The sequence below is a fragment of the Ambystoma mexicanum genome, chromosome 12 (assembly GCF_040938575.1).
Source record: "Ambystoma mexicanum isolate Mex_15411 chromosome 12, UKY_AmexF1_1, whole genome shotgun sequence".
Taxonomy (NCBI): domain Eukaryota; kingdom Metazoa; phylum Chordata; class Amphibia; order Caudata; family Ambystomatidae; genus Ambystoma; species Ambystoma mexicanum.
In genome coordinates, this window is record NC_090936.1 from 224,904,348 (window position 1) to 224,924,335 (window position 19,988).

Here is a 19,988-nt window from a genome sequence, read left to right on the forward strand (position 1 = left end):
TACTTAGGAACAATGTTATTTGATGACACTTCCTGTTTTGTCAAGGGGTGAAAGGTCGTGTTTCATCACTTCCCGGGATGTCACTTGGGGGGGTGAAATGACATCACTGTTGGTGATGTCATCAGAGGTCAAGGGTCGTGAGGGGTGGGCTGCTTTTTTGAGGCGAGTGGTGGGCCACTTTTTTTTGGGTGAGCGGGCCTATTTCTTGTCCCAGTCCGACCCTGGATGGGTGCCCACAAAATTGAAGGGCTCCTGGATTACTCCACTGCTAAAGGGCAGGATCCTAAACTAGCTACTAATTATCAGCCCATATCCAACTCGCCATTCTTGCTAAAAATAATAGACAGGGTGGCCTATGAACAACTACTGAGCCACAAACAAAATCACACAGTTTTGAACGGGTGTCAGTCGGCTTCAGACCAGGTTTTAGTACAGAATCGGCTTTACTGGAACTGAAGTCCAATATGATGGCTAATATTAACTATGAAAAACTATGTAGTTGATATCATTTGAGTTATCATCTGCTTTTGACTTAGGGGATCACCCTCTCCTATTGACTAGATTACTGGAGGTGGCTAACATCAGCGATCAAGCACGGGAGTGGATGCAATCTTTTTTAAGTAACAGGAACATGCAGGTCTGCAGTAATCAAGCAGAAGCTGACCCAGCCCCTTTGCGCTATGGCGTCCCGCAGGGGGCTTATCTATCTCCTGTTCTGTATAACATATTCGCGGCTCCACTTTTCCATCTTTTAGAGCAAAAAAATATATGTTTCTCTACCTATGTTGATGATTCCCAATGCATCATCCCTCTGTCGGGTAACTATGAGAAAGATTCCATAATGATGGCCCAAGCCTATGAATTGATACACGATTGGATGGATACGAGTGGGTTAGCCTTGAAGCACGAAGAAACTGAACTCAAGCTTAATGCTGAATATGACACCTTCCGCATTGCGAAGCACGACATCCCCACTCAAGAAAAAATACAAATATTGGGGTGGTATTTGATCAGTCACTGAACATGACAGCTTAGGTTAATAGTCTTGTTTCTGTATTGGCCTATTATAAATGGCTACTTACTCTCATTCGCCCATTCCTTTTTCAAAAGGGCTGCAAAACAGTCGCTCAAGGCATCATTTCTTCTCAAATTAATTATTGTAGCTCCCTTTTTGTAGGGATCGGTAAAAGTGAACTGGCCAAACTCCAAGTAGTGCAAAACAGCACTATTAGAGCAATCATTGGTATGCGGAAGTATGAGCATGTGTCAGAGGTGCGGAGAAGACTGCACTGTCTGCCCATCGTATCCAGGATAGATTTTAGGCTACTTACGATCACCTACAAATCCTTGCCTGGGTTTTTGCCAGCACATATAGCTTGCAGACTCAAAAACAAACCTGCATTTTGTTCCCTGCGCTCAAGTAGTATGAAATTACTGCAAACCCTAAAGGCCTCACTTAAATTAGTTTAAAAAATTGGCTTTTTGGGTGGCTGCTCCTTCTAAGTGGAATGCGCTGCCTGTTGAGTTAAGAAACTGCTCCTCTTTGGAATATTTCAAGAAAAGGCTTAAAACGTATCTGTTTAGTTCATTCCCAGACTAGGGCTAGTTCTCTTCGCTCCTTAATCTCTGCTCTCCTTTACAGTTTTTCAGCGCCCGTATGACTTAGGGCCACTATGGTAGTGCCTTACAATTAATCTATAGTAAAGTAAAGTGAGTTGTGGCTGAAGTCGAGGAGAAGAGCGAGTAAAAGCAGGAAGGGAGCACACTCACGATGCATGATGGAGGATAAAAGAAATAAGCAAGTGAAGCAGTGGAGGAAGAGTAAAGCCCAAGAGAGAGAGAAAGGCTTGGTGGGTGAGCAGAAGGAGAAGGGGATACGTTGGCTGAGAAGGAGCAAATATATGTTTTGAGCTTGTCTGGAATGTCCCTTTAGGAGACCAAAAGTCGGCTATCATGCCACTTCACTATAAAGGCTGGAACCAACATAAAATCCAGAGGGACTGAACAATATATTAGCTGAGTCAGACCCAGCTGATGTTATAATATGGGTTAAGGAACAATAAGAACGTTTTAGTAATGAGAAAATGGTGGATGAATACCCAACACATTTGATTATACGACAATCCTAATGACCGAAGGCTGTCTAGAATACATGGTGCAGTTCAATTCAATGGCTGTGTGAACTTTAGAATGGTGAGTTTGTAATCATAATGGATTTTTAAAAGGTTGAATAGAAACTAAGCAGGCATAGTCTACTGGTGATGAGATGAATAGATGATGCTTCCATTCACCAATGGGGAATTGCCTTATTCAACAACGCCACTAGTTGGGCAAACAACCCTGTTGGTAATTGAAACAGATTCACTTTTCTCCAGTCTAGAATTTCTTGAGAACATTTGCTGATCTTTCATGAGTTTTATGTTGTATTTGATTGATTTTCTTCTTAGTATAATTCTATCTTACTAGTAGCTGGAAACCTTGACAACCCTTGTTATGAAACTGGCTACAATTAACATGAAGGTAATTGGATTCATGGTGATTTCACAATGTCTACCCCACTGACATAAGTGGAACAAGGTTTGCCCATGAAAAAAGTGCCTTCCCAAGAGTGATTGCTTAGAATATGAACATTTCACCTTGTTTATTAAGGACTTCAGCCAGCAATCATCGTATTACTATTACAGATTGATTTTAGATTCTCCACAGCAGATCATAGGCAAATAGTCTACATGTATTAATGCAGGAGGCAAAGATTGTACATGATTTGGAAAGACTCCTACATTTTCCCTAATGTGGTACCATGTAACAATGACGAGCTTTGCCAGAATTCTAATTAGAGTTTGGATATTGGCATGCACATAGCACAAAAAGCTATCACCTTTACTCTTCCCTGAACAATATAGAGCATGAAGGACCGGAATGCAGAAAGAGTTGAGAATCAGATCTCCTTATTCACAAGCTCGGAACTTGCTAACAGGTTTGTCTACAATCACTTGCAAACATTTCGCATTTACCCTGGTCATAGCAACTTCAAATGCACGCTATTAAATAAGCATACATGTCATTTATTTCTTTGCTCTGCTAACACCTCGGGAGCTATTGTTTTATATTTCTGTTTTCACACTGTGAGCGCTTTGGTTGCTGGCGCTTCCCCGCTCCCTCTCCCTCCCAGCAGATCATCCCTGCACTCTGGAGGACTGAGGAGTGCAATCAGCAGCATCGGATCCCGTGGGGGTGAGCACTTTCAGATGTGTTGCTCCCTTGCATTCATCATCGTGTGTGGGAGCTGGATGGCCACAGAAGCAGCGTGCAGCAAACTTGGATTGGTTTGCCTTAAACAGTTCACACTGCTTCTTGCCCCCATTAAGTGTGCCTCGCTGTTTGAGCATTCGAAAATGGCCACCCTCTTCCTCGGCATCGAAGTGCCTCTGAGGGTTGCCATGTAGCTGGGTAAATAAGGCTTGCAAGTGTCCTATCCTGCCTTCGTATTACCCAATTAGAAGCCGGCAGGTGGGGAAGCCATTCCCTGCCTCCAAGGCCCACATAAAATACCCCTGCTTGAGCCTGTCCGGACATAGGCGACCCGATGGACTCCCCACCCCCGAGCTGTGATGCTCATTGAATCAATTCTCTGGCATCCTGTTCCTGTTGGACTTGTCTATTGGGCCTCTTTGCACCCTTTTTGGAACATGCGAGTGATGGCTGATCTTTCTTCTGCCTCCTCCTCTAACTCCTGAACCTCATCTGCTGTTTATTCACTCTGCCTCTCTGCCTCTCCTTCCTAATCTACTCCCGCACTGCAGTTACATTGTTCAAAGAAAAAAAAAAGAACATTTTGATTCTAGATGATTGTACCTGTTACATCACTGCGCCTTTTTTTGCTCAGCATTATGCTCCCTTTAAACATTTTCGATTCTAAATGATTGTGCCTATGACATGACTGCACCCTTTTTTGCTCAGCATTATGCTCGGTTTAAAAATGGCATATAAATGAGTGTGCCCGTTACATCACTGCACCCTTTTTTGGTCTGCATTATGCTCTGTTTAAAAATTGCATCTAGGCGTTTGTGCCTCTTAAATCACTGCACCCTTTTCTTTGCTCTGCATTATGCTAAGATTGCTTTGTGGGTGTACTTTTTATTTTCGTTTTACATATTCCCCTTTTTATGCACTGCACTCACTGGGATCCTTTTTGGAATACTGCCATGGCACTCCCACCTATTGCTCTGCAGCTGTGGCGTTCTATCTATTAGGCCTCCTAGAGACTGGCCATGACTTTGCAGTGTAGCCCCTTCCCCCAGCACCCCTCCTCTCCTGCTTCATGTCTCATGCACCTATCACTGTATCACTGTGATGCAGTTATGATGGACTCTTTGCCCTGTTCATCTTACCCTAGCCTCCCCCATCCCCTCTCAATTTCTTTATGCCAGTTCTTGCATTATTGAAATGACTGTCAGGCACGTACAATAATGATGTCATATACTGTAAACAGTTTGTATTCCTCTTAATTCTATGTTGTACCTCCAAATGCATAGCACTTGCCAATTCTGCATGTTCCAATGCCTATTAAGAATGTCTATTCTGTGTTTTGCTCATCTTCTTATCCTACCTGCATTGGAGCACTTTGAAATGCTTGCTTTGTTTATAGGCGCTATATAAAAGACCAATAAATAAAATAAAATAGGCATAATTAATTTAAATGAAGGTGATGTGTGTAATGCCTTTCTAAGAAAGGAATGCAGAGATTGCTTATTGCTATATTTTGCAGGGAATAAACTAATGCACAGTACAATAGATTGTCTGATTTCCTGATGATGCTCTCTTCTGTGGAGCAGTGTCCACTTAGTTTACTGTTTGGATGCAAAGCTCTTTGACCGAAGTTGCCTGAAGTGCCTCAAAGACATGCTGCAAAGCTCGACATACTGTGGCAGGGTCAGGGACCAGGCCCTGTCAAGAGGCGATGGGGACCACTCTTATCCTGGGCTAGTAGGCCTACCTCTGTGGTTCCCAAAGCCCAGAAGCAGGCTGTGGGTTTTCCGAGGTCGCCAGTCTCTGCCCCTTCAACATGTGCCATATTGAATGAACTGAGTACCACCTTTTCTGCCCTACCTATTATATACAATGTTGACCAGAGTCTTTCTTCTTGTCCAGTAGGTCTACATCTCCAATGAGGCATACAGGCAGAGGAAAGAAGGAGAAACCCAACAGGGGAGAACCAGTGAGAAAATATCAGCCTGCAGAGTGATCCACACATCAGACAGACAATCCAGGTTCAATAAATAACAGAGACATGAGCTGTGCAACTAATTTTACCTTCACCCCGACCACGGAGCGGTCAATGTGTCAAACAGGCAAACCAGACACTCAGTATGCGAATGCTGTAGTTGAGTGTATGTTTAATTAGTCACAGCTATCAGCAAATGGAAAGATTTCCTTTTGGACGATTCAGAAACCCTGCCAACGAAATCACGTAAGGTGAATCACAAGGTCTTGAATTGTGTCCTTTGTTTGGCCAGGAGGCAGTACAATATTTGGATGGCTGAAATGATATGTTTGTTTCTTTGTAGTCTCATGAGGAGTTTAGTTGCAGCAGTTTAGGCCCTTTGTGATCTGTTGAGTAGGTATTCTGGTAGGCCCAGGTAGAGGCTGTTGATGTAGTCTAGACTGGAGATTAAAAGTGCAATGGCTAACATGGTTGTTTATTTGAAGGTCAGATATGGAATGATTCTAGGGATATTCCAGATTTTGAAATCTTCGAATCTTAAGATCTTAAATCTTGATTTAATTTGTGGTTCACACACGAGGAACCTCTGTGAGGATTGCATGTTTTTAGTAATTGAATGTGTTTGTGCAGCGGTTCTCATTTGTAGAGTCCAGGGGACAGGTATGTGAGTATGGAATTATAGTATGCACATTTGAAGGATGTTAGGCCTGAGTTGATGCTCTGCAGGTATTTGGCCAAGCATTGCGGTGGCACTAGGGGGCGAGGATCTCTAAAGTGTCTGAATTGTGGAAACAAATAGGGTGTACAGGGCATATGCTGCGGTACTGCGGTGCCGTCCCGGAGCTTGACAGAAACATGTCAGTTAACCCAGACTCTCAGTCTTCACCTTGGTTACCATGCATCAACTCTGACCCTGGGCATGAAAACAAAGGACAGGCAAACCCAACACAGGAGAAATGGGGACAAGGGTGCATTAAAAAAAAAGTGTTAATGGAAAGAATAAGCATACAGGGAGTGGGGAAAATTAGAAACAGCATATGACAATCAAGTCCCGTTACCTACAAAAACACGCAAATAAAAGAAATGTTGCAACCAAGGCCTTACACCTTACCCCAGAATGCAAGTTGAATTTAAGGATGCAGGAATAATAGGACAAACAATTAGACGTCCAAACTCATCACAAACATCTCCGAGAAGCACTTAATTGTTTCAGGAGAAGGTGGGTAATTAATTGACATTCAAGCTGGCCACCCCTCTATTATAATTTCTGTTCTAGTAAGTACCACAACTTTCCAGGCCCAGGAAGGAGGCACAAAAGGCTAATCATCTGTGGGCCCACCTTTGCCTACACTGCTACCACTAGTTGGGGAGAAATTCGAGCCAGGGAAGGGGTTAAGGGACTGTAAAGAAAAGGAAGGACAACGAGTGGTGAGAGCTGGAAGATGATTGCTGCAAGGGGAGCTATGGTTGGAGAAAGAGTCTGTAAGAGCGGAGTGCAGTGAAGGATGAAGGTTTATAAGCTAGAGGGGAAAAGTTTAACACCCAGGCCGTGACAAAGCAAAGCTTTCATGAACCAGGAAGAGGTACACGCTTTACCTCCCAAAGAATCTGACCTCCTGAGGAGTAATACACTCAAGGAGAGGGTTTCCAAAAGGCAGGAGCACTACTTGGCATGCCCCCAGAAGTACACCGGTCATGGGTCCAGGATCTGCAATAAGAGGACAGGCGTTAAGAAACCAACCTCCTGGATTTCCCCTAGCGCAAGATATCTTTACCTGAGAAGAGGATCTTCCTTGTGTCCAGGGATTGAGGAAGTAGACTAGAGTCTATTTAAGGCCTAATCAAGGTCTTGGTTCATCAAAAAGCAGGTGGCATTCAGAGACAAAGTCTACTACAAGAAACAAATACAAGAGGAAAACACAGAGAACAAGGTTAATTATCTATAAAAGGAAAAGGATCTGCTTGTCTCAAACAGATTGCAGCTCTCCAGAAAAGGACCATTGCAAAGACACAATGCTCCACGTTCGGCAGCCCTTTATTCTTTCTCTGAAGGCAACACTAGTGCGTACTCGCGCTGAGGGTCTGTTAGAGGAGAGGACTAACCGGCATGATAGAACATCACTGCGTGGTCACACCTGCACCGCCAAAATAAAGGGCTCTCCATTTGCTTGAGACTGGATGCAGCATCCCCTTCTGGAAGTCTGGAACCCCATCATGTGTCACAGCTTTCATGGTAAATTACCCTGGCATAATGCGCCAGAAAAGACTGCAAGGTCCTAACAAAAAGTTGGTGGAGGTTGGATGTGCGACCCCATCCGAGTTCTTCTACTTCCTTTCTTACACGGGCAACCCCCAACTTGCCCGTTTGCTCCTTTAAACGAGGTACGAACCGCAACAGCGCGGGTCAGTTACCTGGATGCCCACCCATTAACAATAAACAGTTGAGATGTCTATTGCTGTGCAAGGGTTGCTAGGGGCTTCCCAGTCAGCATGGCCACGGAGTGCCTGACTCCTCAGTTTATATCGGTGAAGTAGCTGGTTTTTGTGCTTGGGACACGTGCCACTGACCTTGAGTTGGTTATGTTGGGTTTCTGTGGAATCTTTCCCTCTGCGCACGCGCCTGGTTGGAGTTTGGCCCCGGACAGCCTGCATGATCCAGAAATGCATTTGTTTCCTCTGGTGTTTGGAAGATGTGGACTTTACCACTGTGTTGTATTCTCAGCCATGCTGGGAAGAGCATAGAATAGGATATTTGATTGTCATAGAGCCTTTGTCTGATGGACGTAAAGAATCTCCTTTGCGACTGGACTGCCGGGGAGAAGTTGGGGTAAAAGTGGATCCTGTCTCCATCGTGGAGTAATATCAACAAACAAATGAGCATGGTCAGGTAGATCTATCTGCTGTAGAGCGACCACTGCCACACCCCTGGGTGGGTCACCCCATGCATGGGTGGACACAGAATTATCACAAAATCTGTTTTTCTGCAATAAAGTTTTATTTTAAGTGCAGTTGGTGTAGTAATACACTGCTATTTTCAAAAACATAGGACATTCAACATTGAGGACGTACAGAGTGTAGTACCTGAGTTGGAACAATCAAGTAGTTAATATTTGAAAAAATCTAATTCTTATGTTTGTTCTTTCTCTATAGGTTCCTTGGGAAGGAAGCTAGAGAATTTAGTGGAATCATAAACAGGTAGGTAGCCCACTGGGTGGACTTGAACAACAACATATATAACATGTCAACACGACAGTATTTCGGCCATTTTGCGTGGAGCTAGGTGAGCTCTAGTGGTGTAGGCCTTCATCAGGACAGGAGTGTCTTTAGGAGTGGAATATCCTATGTAGTCTGTTGGACTGAAACAGACAAAGAACGTGGCAGGATGTAGATGGTCGACAAGGGTCTGGCAGAGAAAAAGTAATGACTGCTAGATGGGGCGGATGCCGGTGCTTACCGAATCTGAGGAGCACAGTGGCTCAGACTTCAAAGTGGGAGGATCCACTTCCACAGGATGGATTCTTCATCTTGTGCAAAAAAGCGCAGTCATACCTGTCGGAGGATGAGGAAAGGTACGATGACTAATTGGCGCAAAGTAGGTGTAGTCCCTCTACAGCCCATGGTAAGTATTTAGCTGAAAGAGGTAATGGTGGAGGTCCTAGGAGTGGTGGGGAGAGATGACCTCATAACGGTCCCACTGTGTTGGACTAGAGTGGTGCCGTGTGTTTAAAAAGGGAAAAGAGGCTCAGTGGAGTCTCAACATGACAAATCATATGGTTGCACAGTGGAATTGAGTGCAAATACGGTCCACACAGGCCATGGGCATTGCCTATCTCCAACAGTTGTGGCCCGCAGCACCTGGGGGGCACCCGCTCTTTTCTCCAGAACTAGCGATCGGGCTAGCCCCTTTCTGCACTTTGGTAGACATATACAGGCACTCGCGCTAACCGTATTTGCACTCAATTCCACCATGCAACCATATGATTTGTCATGGTTCTCCCATTGCAGGATTCCTCTGCTCTCCTTCATTTCAAGCCTGTCCAAAAGTCACGGACTCCACGACTTTGCTCTGCTCCGCTGCTCGAAGGCATAATCGCATCAGGTGCCCCCCCTTCATACCATGCTCTCTCTACTACTTAGAGCTACTCGTCCCAGTTATACACATGCTCCTTTTTAAAGAAACGTTTCCTTTTTCTTTGTTCCCACTTTTTTGAAGCCAAATATAATGATAACAGATTAGTCTTCAGAGCTGGCAGTCCAATGTAGGCAGATAGGCTACTGGGCCTTGGGGTTTCCTCATAGGAACGGGGGACCTTGTCCCCTAAGGAAGAGTCACTCCCACTGAGGTCTCACTTGCCCATACCCCTTGGGAGTGTCTTGCAGACTGGACTCTCATCTCCGTAGCCTCAAAGGGGGTGGCTCCCCCTTTTGGAGAAGGGACAAATATCCGTGATTCATACTTTATTAAGCACAAGTTTCAAGCTGGATATTGTCAGATCCTACTTACTCCATTTGTTTCATGCAACCACTAGCTCTTTTAAATAAGATGTATAAAACAGACTTACCTTTGCCTTAAATATTATTCTCCTCACTCCACGAGGTGCCTCCTCCTCTCAGGGAGGTTATGAAAAGAGTAAAGGGAGACTTTGTAGTGCTCTCGTGGCCCTTTCTATGCTACCTATTTTTGTAGGTTTTTTCTCCTAGCTAAATACATGTTTATAAAGGAAAAATGGGCAATGCTGGCTGCTCATGTCTTTAAATGCCTGGGAGTAGGTCATATTTAATAAGAATGTGCTATTATCGTGGACTGGGCATCCATTAACAGGCGATATAGCCCATCTCCAAGTTCTGTATATCATTGTTAACATAATATTCAATGAAACACATTTCATCTAGAAACCAAGTTCTCCTTTAGTCTGCAAGTTCTCAAGGTTATTCAACTGAATGATATATAGACAGGATGAATGCTTACCCATTGTGTATTTGGCTTGTGTACAAGATGTGCGCTTTAAAATTTCATACACCTGAAGAGAGAGAAAACAGTGACATAATGTAGTTGAATTTGAAATAATGAATCTCTGACAACCAGGAAGCAAAATAAGACTCAAGCAACAAAACACAAACTAACAAATAGTCCTTGCATGTAGTATAGTAGGAGGTAAAACAGAACATGTAGCACAAATGCAATACACAATTTGGGAATGCATTGTTTACGACTTAGCATTACTTTAAGAACACTTGATTACATGATGTCCCTTTTTCACATTTCTGTTCTGTTGTGGTTGTGGATCATTTGCTGATCACAAGTATAGAATTGATAATCATCCAACAGAGATTGAAGAAGTCTATTAAAAAGGAGTGTGCGACTTTGAGGAATGCCAATGGAAGAACATTGCAAATCAGATAGTGTGAAATCATTATGACATATTTGTGGGAATATTGGACCCTTTAAAAACAGCAGCAAACAAAGTATGGCATGCTGGGGCTGGGAAGAGTTGTATGAAAGAATACTATCCTATTGGATGTATTAAAGACAGAGACCATGTTAAAGGCTAAGGCTGCAGAAGGGAAGGCTTGTGTTCCAAGGAATGATTCCTTTCCACAAGGGATCCTGGAGGAGGGAACTTGATGATGCCTGAGATTCCTCTGGGAACACATGGGAACACATGCATTTTTCTCCAGGCTCCATGCCTCTAAATACTAATCAAAAGTGAGAAAGAGATTCCCCCCCCGAAAAGAAAATGATATATGTTCTATATAATAATGTTCTTCTAAGTCCATCAAAGGGGTGGTTTGTGAAGGTGTTTTCAAAACGCATTAATTCAAATGAACGGGAAAAGAACAGTGCAATGTCATGTAAATTTAAGTGAGATATCAATTCACTCCAACTTAATAGATATAGCACTTGACTGCAATCATAGCAGCAATCTTTAAAAATCTTAATGTCATTAAATAGAACCCTAACGGGGTCATTCATAGATTTCAGCGCAGAGGCAGCGCACATGAGCAGCGCAGAGAGGGAGCGTGTGCCAGCGTGCGCCAGCCGTGTCCGCTAAACAGCATTCTGGCGCACCACGTATTCATGGAATTTCAAAGCCATTTTGAGCGCTGGCACAGAGAACATCCCGCATCGGCAGTTACACCCTCAAGAACGCCCCTTGCGCAAGGAAAAGGCATCGAAATCCCCAATGCACTGCAAAGGGCCGCACTAACCGGGCACCAGTTCACAGGGCCGGTACGGTGTATTTCGGGGATGCACGGGAAGTATCACACGCGTTAGGCCTTGTGCGAGCAGGGTACGTGTATTTCGGGGGTGCACGGGAAGTTTTACATGCAATAGGGCTTGTGCAAGCGGGGTACATGTATTTTGGGGGTGCGCAGGATGATTCACACGCGATAGGGCTTGTGTGAGCGGGGTACGTGTATTTCGGGGGTGCGCGGGAAGTTTTACACATGAGTGCGAGCGGGGTACGTGTATTTTGGTGGTGCGTGGGAAGTTTTACACGCGATAGGCCTTGTGCGAGTGGGGTATTTGTGTTTTGTGGGTTTGCAGGAAGTATCACACGCGATAGGCCTTGTGCGAGCGGGGTACATGTATTTCGGGGGTTGGTAGGAAGTTTTACATGTGATAGGGCTTGTGCGAGCGGGGTACGTGTATTTTGGGGGTGCGCTGGAAGTTTCACCTGCGATAGGCCTTGTGCAAGCGGGGTACGTGTATTTTGGGGGTGTGTTGGAAGTATCACACGCGATAGGGCTTGTGCGAGTGGGGTACGTGTATTTTGGGGGTGCACGGGAAGTATCACACGCGATAGGCCTTGTGCGAACGGGATACGTCTATTTTGGGGGTGTGCGGGAAGTATCACACGCGATAGGCCTTGTGTGAGTGGGCTACGTGTATTTCGGGGATGTGTGGGAGGTTTTACACGCGATATGGCTTGTGCGAGCGGGGTACGTGTATTTTGGGGGTGCGCGTGAAGTTTTACACGCGATAGGCCTTGTGCGAACGGGGTACATGTATTTCGGGGGCGCACGGGAAGTTTGACATGTATTTTCGCTAGCGCAAGAGGAGGACGTGTATTTTGAGGGGTGCGCAGGGAGTTACACATGCGATTTGGCAGTGTGGTCCCTGCGTGGTGTGTCCCTATCCCCCTACCCATGCCCTGCGGGCAGCCCATCACTCCTGGGCATGCCCTGCAGGCAGGCCGCATGCCACCATGCACCTGGGAGACTTCACACATGTCCCCCACCTACCCACCATTGACGGCCACCTCCCAGCAGGCCCCGACTCATGTCCCCCCAACACGTCATCACGATCCACAATCATGGCCCTTATGGCCACCCAAATCCCACCCCATGCCACAACAGTCCAAACACCAACCAAGTATTATATCCACCCCACATTGAAATCCCCATCACATGATACATCCCAAATGGCAAGTATGCACATCAATACATTTCCGTCTCACACACACTCAATGGGTGCAAGTGAATGAGAAAACCCACATCGTGACATGCATGAAACCAATGAGAGAATACCACACATTGAAGTATGAAATAAAAATGTATTAAACAAAAAAGCAAGGGAATGAAACAAAATCACACAATAATGGAAATAAACAAAATGCTGCATGTCGAAATTAAATGTGTGAAAGCAGAATCCAAAATAATCCGAATGAACATGGGTCCAAAGTGTCCTTCCCTCAAACCAAATCCAAAGGTAAAAAATAAGACACATCCATTGATCCATGGTAAAATAAAAAAATAATGAAGTTAAATCCAGTGTTCAATTATATACAAGGTACAAATCCAGGGTCCATGAGCCCAACTATTGAAAGGAAACCTACAAAAAAACCTACCTAATGAACAACTATATACAAAAAGGTGGGGCATTGTCCAAGCGCACCAAATGAAAGAAAAACGGAAAGGAAACCTAACACTAATATACCATATACAATGGCGGCGGCCAATTCCTACTACTCACTTGTTAATTTCCTGGGCCAGGGCATCATCGAACTCCCGTTCTACGTCCTGGAGGCGGGCCTGCTCCATGGCCCAGAGGTTTCACAGGGATAAAGACATGTCCACCTCCACTCCCTGCGAATTGCCTCGAGGCACTCAGACCGCCTCAGGCCCTGCACATGGAGTTCTCCGCCCTGACCATAGTGAGCCGTGCCTCTACCGCCCGCCGCGCTCCACATCTATTTGCTGTCTCAACCGCTGCCACACGGAAGACATTCCCAATCCAGGGTCCTCCTGTCCTCCGGCCGATGCCTGCCCCTCTGATGTCGATGGCCCCGAGCCATCGTCGCTCCCACCTTGAGCTTGCTGCTGCCGTGCATGTGCCCTGTCTGTTGATGCCTCCACGTCCTCCACCTGCTGGGGTCCAGTTGTTGGGGTGACCACCCCTGCTGGACCTCCGACTCCCGACTCCTGACTCGGTCAGAGGCAGCTCCACAGGGTACCCAGGTGATACTTGGGCCGGAAGATGGCACAGAGGATGAATGGCGCATAGGGGGTTCAGTTAAGGAGGGGGTCGGAACAAGGTCCAGCACACGGAGGAATCCAGCACTGGTGACACGTCCTAGTAGGTCGACGCGGTCAAAGAGGCATCCGAGATAACGTGTAGAGTCTTCATGAAAACCCTGCAAGTTATCTCGCATGCCCCGTTGACGTAACGCCATCCCAGCCAGGACAGGCTCAAGAGGGTCCCGGATTGCCACATCCGCAGGGAGAGGAAGGCCAGTTGTTGTGCGCTCATCCCCTCCCTGAAAACGGGTCTGGACGAAGGCATCCCTGCTGGTGCGGGATGATGCAATCACAGGATCGGGGACAGGATTACACACAGGCACCTCAGCGGCAGCCTGTGCTGCCTCCTGTCCCTGCCCCTGGACTGTACAACTAGCACCAGTGGAATCCCCCCTCCAGACCCCGTGTGTGTCCCTTCCATGGCCTCCTCCTCAACCAAACCCCTCACCTGCCTGGATGACTCCGTGCCATCTTCCTCATCGGACCCTGTGGGGTCTCAGCTGCCCCTTCTGCTGCGAGGAGTCCACCTCCGATCTCCGCCTCTTGGACCTACCCTCGGCAGCTGTGGCCATGAACGCGGCACCAGACACCTCACTCCCCGATGAGATGACAACATGGGAGGGGAGCAGGGCCTTGTGTCTCCGGCTGGCGGTGCGATCCCTGCCGCTTTGCTCCACAGCACCGTCTACGCCCACTTCATCAGTTGACGCTGCAGACAGGGAGAGATAGAACACAGGCATCAGGGCACTGTACAATGGTCTGACACACACATGACAGTTGCACATGAGTGGCAGTGTCAAACTTCACACATGGCATCACACTCCCAACACACATTTCATTTCAACTCACACACATAAGCAAATCAACAGGAATGTTGCACGTGGCAGCACCATCCATACACAAACAACAGCATGAGCAGCCAAAGGTTAGCCTGACCTCACATACAACACGGGGAGTGCAGAACACCTGCACACACGCCACCAGACATACATGCATCTGTACATCTCCACCACCTGTCACAGTGATATCATTGCCATCCATGTCACATCTGCCAATCAGCCTCCTACATGTCAGTGTCACATGCATCCATGGTGTAACACAGTTGCACACTTTTCAAATACACACACATGTACATAGTGCAGATACATGCAGGTAGAACCAGCATCCATGTGTGACACCACAACCATGCCACAGTACATACACAGAAATGTAAACATGTGTGCACCCATACATGGATTTGGCCAGCATGCATTCCAACATATACACCATTGATGTGTCTCACACATGACAGGACTCACATGCGGCAGGATCATGTCCCTGTACATACACATCCATACATGGGCCTACAAAGACATATGTGCAACCTGCACACTCCTGGCACACCTCAACATGCACAGCGTCCAATCAGTACGCATGTACACTTACCGCTCGACTCTGGACGGGTCTGCCTCTCAAGGACCTGGAGGTGGAGCGCTGGGTGTATACGTTCCAGGACCCTCATCTGGTTGTTGGTTAGGCGGACCCGGCACCCCTCTGCATCCGCTGCTTTCAAGAGGCACTGGGCCTTGTTGAGGGTCCTGGACCTGAAGTCCTCCCAGCGCTTCCTGATGTGTTGAATGTCACGGACTGCCACCCCCTCCACGCTGATGGCAGCCACAATGTCCATCCAGATCCTCTTCTGTCCTTCATCGTCTGCACGCGAACCTTGAAAGAGGGCATCATACTGCCCGAGGACTCGCTCCACCAGGATACCAACTTCATTGGCACTGCAGCTGGTAGCCCTCTGCCTTTCTGCTAGGGATGCCAGATGGTGTTGTGTCCGACATGGCAACCCCCAAGGCAGGTGTGGGTGGGCAACTGGGTCCTGGGGCTGGGCTGTGGAGCGATGGAATCCCAGTCAGGAGTCTTCTGTTCCAGCACGGGTGGTCACAGCAACTGGACCCCTGCAGATGGCCGACGTGCAGGCACCAAACAGCAGGGCCAGCAGGCAGCAGCAGATGGCAGGTGGGAGCGTGCTCAGGGCTTTGGGTGGTAGGAAAATGGCCTTCAGGGCAGGAGCTTGGTCTTCCGTGTGTTGTTGCGTGGCCAGCTTGATAAAAAGTGATTTGGCACATGTAAAAACTGCACGTCAGCGTGTAATTTGAGGAAAGGACCTTAGCGCGTAAGCGCGTCTGTGACGTGACGCACAAGGGAATTTCCCACAACACAAGTGCATGGTGTTTGTACATGTGCAAAAACTGCACATCCGGGTATCACTGCGTGTAATTGGATGAAAGGCCCTTAGCGCGTACGCGCGTAAGTGACGTTGCACGTGTGGGGTGGGTTAAAAGGTACGTGTAGGACGCCATTTTCTTGTACGTGCTTTTCATGGAGAGCGAGCGGGTGATTCTTGTACTTCTTGTCGGTTCACACGTGATTACTTCACAACGGTTCCAGTTCGTACTCCTTGTATACTCAGACACTGTTCAATTCTTCTTTTGGCGGAGGTGTTGCGTCTTTTTCACATTCTTTTTCCAGGCAGACAGTGAGACGCGCACATATTTTTCAACTGTGGTTGCCCTCGTGTGTCGCGTAGCCTGCATGTACCACGCGTACGCTTATTTTTGTGTTTCTGGGTGCCACAGCGTAGTGCGGGTTCTTTATTCCACGCACGTGGTCTACCAGGGATCGCGTGCACATTAAATTTTGTTTTCGGGGTGTCTGACAGCCTTGCTCGAGCACTAGGGTACGTATTCCATCTAGTACCCTACCCCTTTCACCTCAATTGCCCAGGACAATTGTTTACTGCAACTCCCATTCGCACAACAACATCAGTGCCATGGTTGGGAGGTGACCAAGCAGTAAGGGAGCCAAAGGTGGCTGACCTCAAAGAGGTGGGCGCGTTAGGGGACATGGCCAGGATGTGCAGGTTGGCCCAAGAGGCCAGTGTGTGGAGGACCAATCAGGGACACCTATGCCCCCCAATGGGTCGGGGAGATGTAGCTGACACCATCTCAGCTCAGGCCTTGTTAACCATGCCCATATTGTCAACCGAACCGGCACAGGATGAATCCCAGGCTGACATCTGTGTCACCAAGTCAAAGCCACATGTGGCGGTGAAAGTTGCTGTAACCAGGCCACGTGGATATGGGGCAGCAATGTCATCTGCTGCCACAAGAGGCCAGGGTGAGGAGGCTGCAGGGGCAGCTCATTCCACCCCAGCTCAGAGTCTCCCAGTCGGGACAGTGTTCGTTCAAGTCCATCACACCGAGGTTGGTCCTGCCAACATCACCCAGCAGCCAATGCCTGCAGTGAGACCTTTGGTCATCGTGCCTTTGGCTACTTCCGGTGCCCAGTCCACCTGCGCTTGAGCTCCCACCAACTAGAGTGGCGTAAGCCACTCAGGGTCCGCATCACCTTCCAAGAGGAAGAAGGGTGCTCTTGCGGTACAGGCTGGGACCCCCGACACGGCTACCCACTCCGGCACGTCAAGGAAGCCTAGTTTCAATGATGCAGAACTAGACGCACTGTGGGCTACGTGACGGCCCATGGCTGCGAAATGGTGGTGTCTGCAGGGTGCAAGACTACAACTGCTCAACGTAGGGCCCACTGGCAGACCATCACGGACCACATTAGTTCCCTTGGATTTGTGAGGTGCACAGCTGATGATTGCTCTAAGCGGTGGAATGACCTGAAATGCAGAGCAAAGAACAAGATGGCTTCCAATCATGCCTCTACTCTGGTGACTGGCGGTGGGTCTCCACCAGAGGAGGAACAATTCACTGAACATTAGTCTATCGCTGGAGCCTTCATCACAGAGGATCAGATCCAAGGCGTGGGAGACCTACCAGATCTTGAATCAATGTCCGGTGAGTGCCCATGCATGTGTGTAATCCATATGTATGTTGCTTGGGTGATGGGCTCTGATTGAGTGCCAGGTGAGGCTGTGTAGTCATGACTGCTATGGGTCACCCATGTGGTCCCTCCAAATCATTTCCTGGCCTTGGGTTTTGGTTTCACAGTATCCCTTCTGACCGCAATTGACAATTTGTACCCGATTACTGCACTTGCCCTTCAACTGTCATCTTGCCACAACATTGTCCATACTGTTTTCCTGTTCATTCTGCCTGATTGATGAAATCATTAGCATTTTTACCACACATTTTTGTGCCGTACTGCCCCAAATGTGACATACTTCAATCATAAAGTACACCCCACAATGGCCCACATTTCTGACCTTATTATGGGAATGATTTGACCAATCAGGCTGATTGACTAATGTGCACCTACACATGGCCTGCACACAATCATTTTGGGGCCCTGTTTGAATGTTGAACATGACAATTGTCTTCTGTCATGTCCAAGTGACCAACCATTGATGTATCCATGTGCCTGCCATCACTGCATCAGTCAACATGTGTCATTTATGTACTGGATGTCTGCCTCGTCATGCCTATGTGTGTGTGCTATGGTGCTCATGCCCGTTTTCATTACTTTTCTTTCATGGTTTTGCAGGTGATGAGGCACTTGATGCTGTTGAGGAGGAGGAGATGGCGCAGAGCCAGGAGTACTCACAGCCACAACCGGTCACCAGTCGAGGAAGTGGGGTGGTGGTGGGTGCAAACCCATTACTCATGCATACCATAATGTCCACGGGTGTCTCTGGGTACACCTCTGGAGACTTCTATGAATCAGGTGTTGAATCGGACATTGAGACATATGTCCCGTCGCAGGTGAGTGTTTCTGGCAGGGATGCTGTTCTGTCCAACCCACCTGCACTGGGGGTAGACCCCTATATGGGGCATTCAGTGTTGCAAAGTCCGCCTGTGGCGGTTACGAATGTAGGGTCACACTCCACAATATGTGCTCCTGTTCCTGGGCCAGCAGATCAAAGGAGGAATGCAGTCCTGCAGCTTCAGGCAGTGCCAGCACAGCAACGTGCACATGCCCCAAACAGGTGTGGTGCCTGCCAATGTGGTGGCCATGCGCCACCAGGCAATACTGTGTGGGAGAACTCATTCTACACTATGGAAGCACAACAGGGGGCATTGTGTGAAATGATGGCTCAGACCATGAATAGGGTGGCCACTTCCATTCTCCCCCCTGAAAGGCAGGTGGAGCTCCAGCAGCAGGCAACAGAGTCCATTTGCCACTCACACAGGGAGGACATGTTGGCATCCGACAGGGACCGATGGGCTGGACTGGAGAGTCTGCGCACAGCCATATCTGCAGAGTCACAGGCCCACAGGGAAGACCTGAGGTTAGAACACAGCTCCCTCAGAGATACTCTGTGTGAACCTGAGGTGTCCCGGAGTACAAGGTCAGAACAGCAGCTGGAGCAGCTGACACGCACACTCTCAGCTGAGCTCCAGGAAACCCGTCAGGAGATCCGGGCATCATGTGAGGCCATGCAGGAAGAAATGCGTGCTACCGTGAGGTGCTGCATGGGGATCTCCGTAACATCATCCTGCAGAACCAAACCTTTCACACCCGCATGCTTGCTGCCATGGAGGAGCATGCCAGGGCTTTGTGTGGTCTGCCTCCCATATCACGCCCACCTTCTGATGTAGCACCAGAGGGTGATGACAGCGACGGCAGTTCTCCCACTGTAGTGTAGCCGTTCAGGCCATGAGCACATGGGGGGGGGGTTTCTCAACATCCACGCAGGTGGGTGTTGGGGTGCACCCTGTACCTCATCCCTCCTGGGTGCCCCCCCCCCCTGGTCCCCACATGGCCATTATTTTTTTATTTTTATTTTTTTTTATTTTATTTTACAGTGTGTTGCTTTGTGTGGCTCCCGTAGGCATCCACTGTGCATTCCAGCTGGGCACATGCAGGCTTGTCCTGTCTTTAGGTTAGAAACTTGGGTTCCTGACACACACACCCCTCCTGCTTCCCCTTTCCATGCGCTCACAAAGGGTGTGACCAAGTGACAGTAACTTACACAGTGACATTGGGCTCCCATAGGTTGTGTGGGCAGTCTGTAGTCAAAACTGTGTATACATCCATAGTGGTGATTGTTGTTCAATTCTCCACTGCATGGTGGATTTATATATGGTTATACATCCATGACTTTTTCCTTATATACATGTACCTTCTTCATGTCTTTTACAAACCCATCTCCTTTGCAGATGAAGTTCATGTTATATGCAGTACACTGACACATTTGCCTACCAACAACACTCTGCAGTTGGAAGGGGTTGATGTGCTGCCTTTGTCAGGTTGTGACACTTGCACTACTTTAATTTTTTACTGTCATATT

General features: G+C 47.6%; 1 protein-coding gene across 3 annotated transcripts in view; it reads right to left on the reverse strand.

The window, feature by feature from the left end:
• ANO2 (anoctamin 2) overlaps nucleotides 1–19,988 on the reverse strand; it is a 2,341,832-nt gene that overhangs the window by 1,247,501 nt on the left and 1,074,343 nt on the right. For all 3 annotated transcript variants that reach the window (XR_011281759.1, XM_069628333.1, XM_069628334.1), the window contains one exon: nucleotides 10,194–10,245. Coding sequence is in view for 2 of the 3 variants with exons in the window: in XM_069628333.1 (XP_069484434.1) it covers nucleotides 10,194–10,245 (52 nt within the window). In the remaining variant the exon portion in view is untranslated. The remainder of the gene's footprint in view (nucleotides 1–10,193; nucleotides 10,246–19,988) is intronic.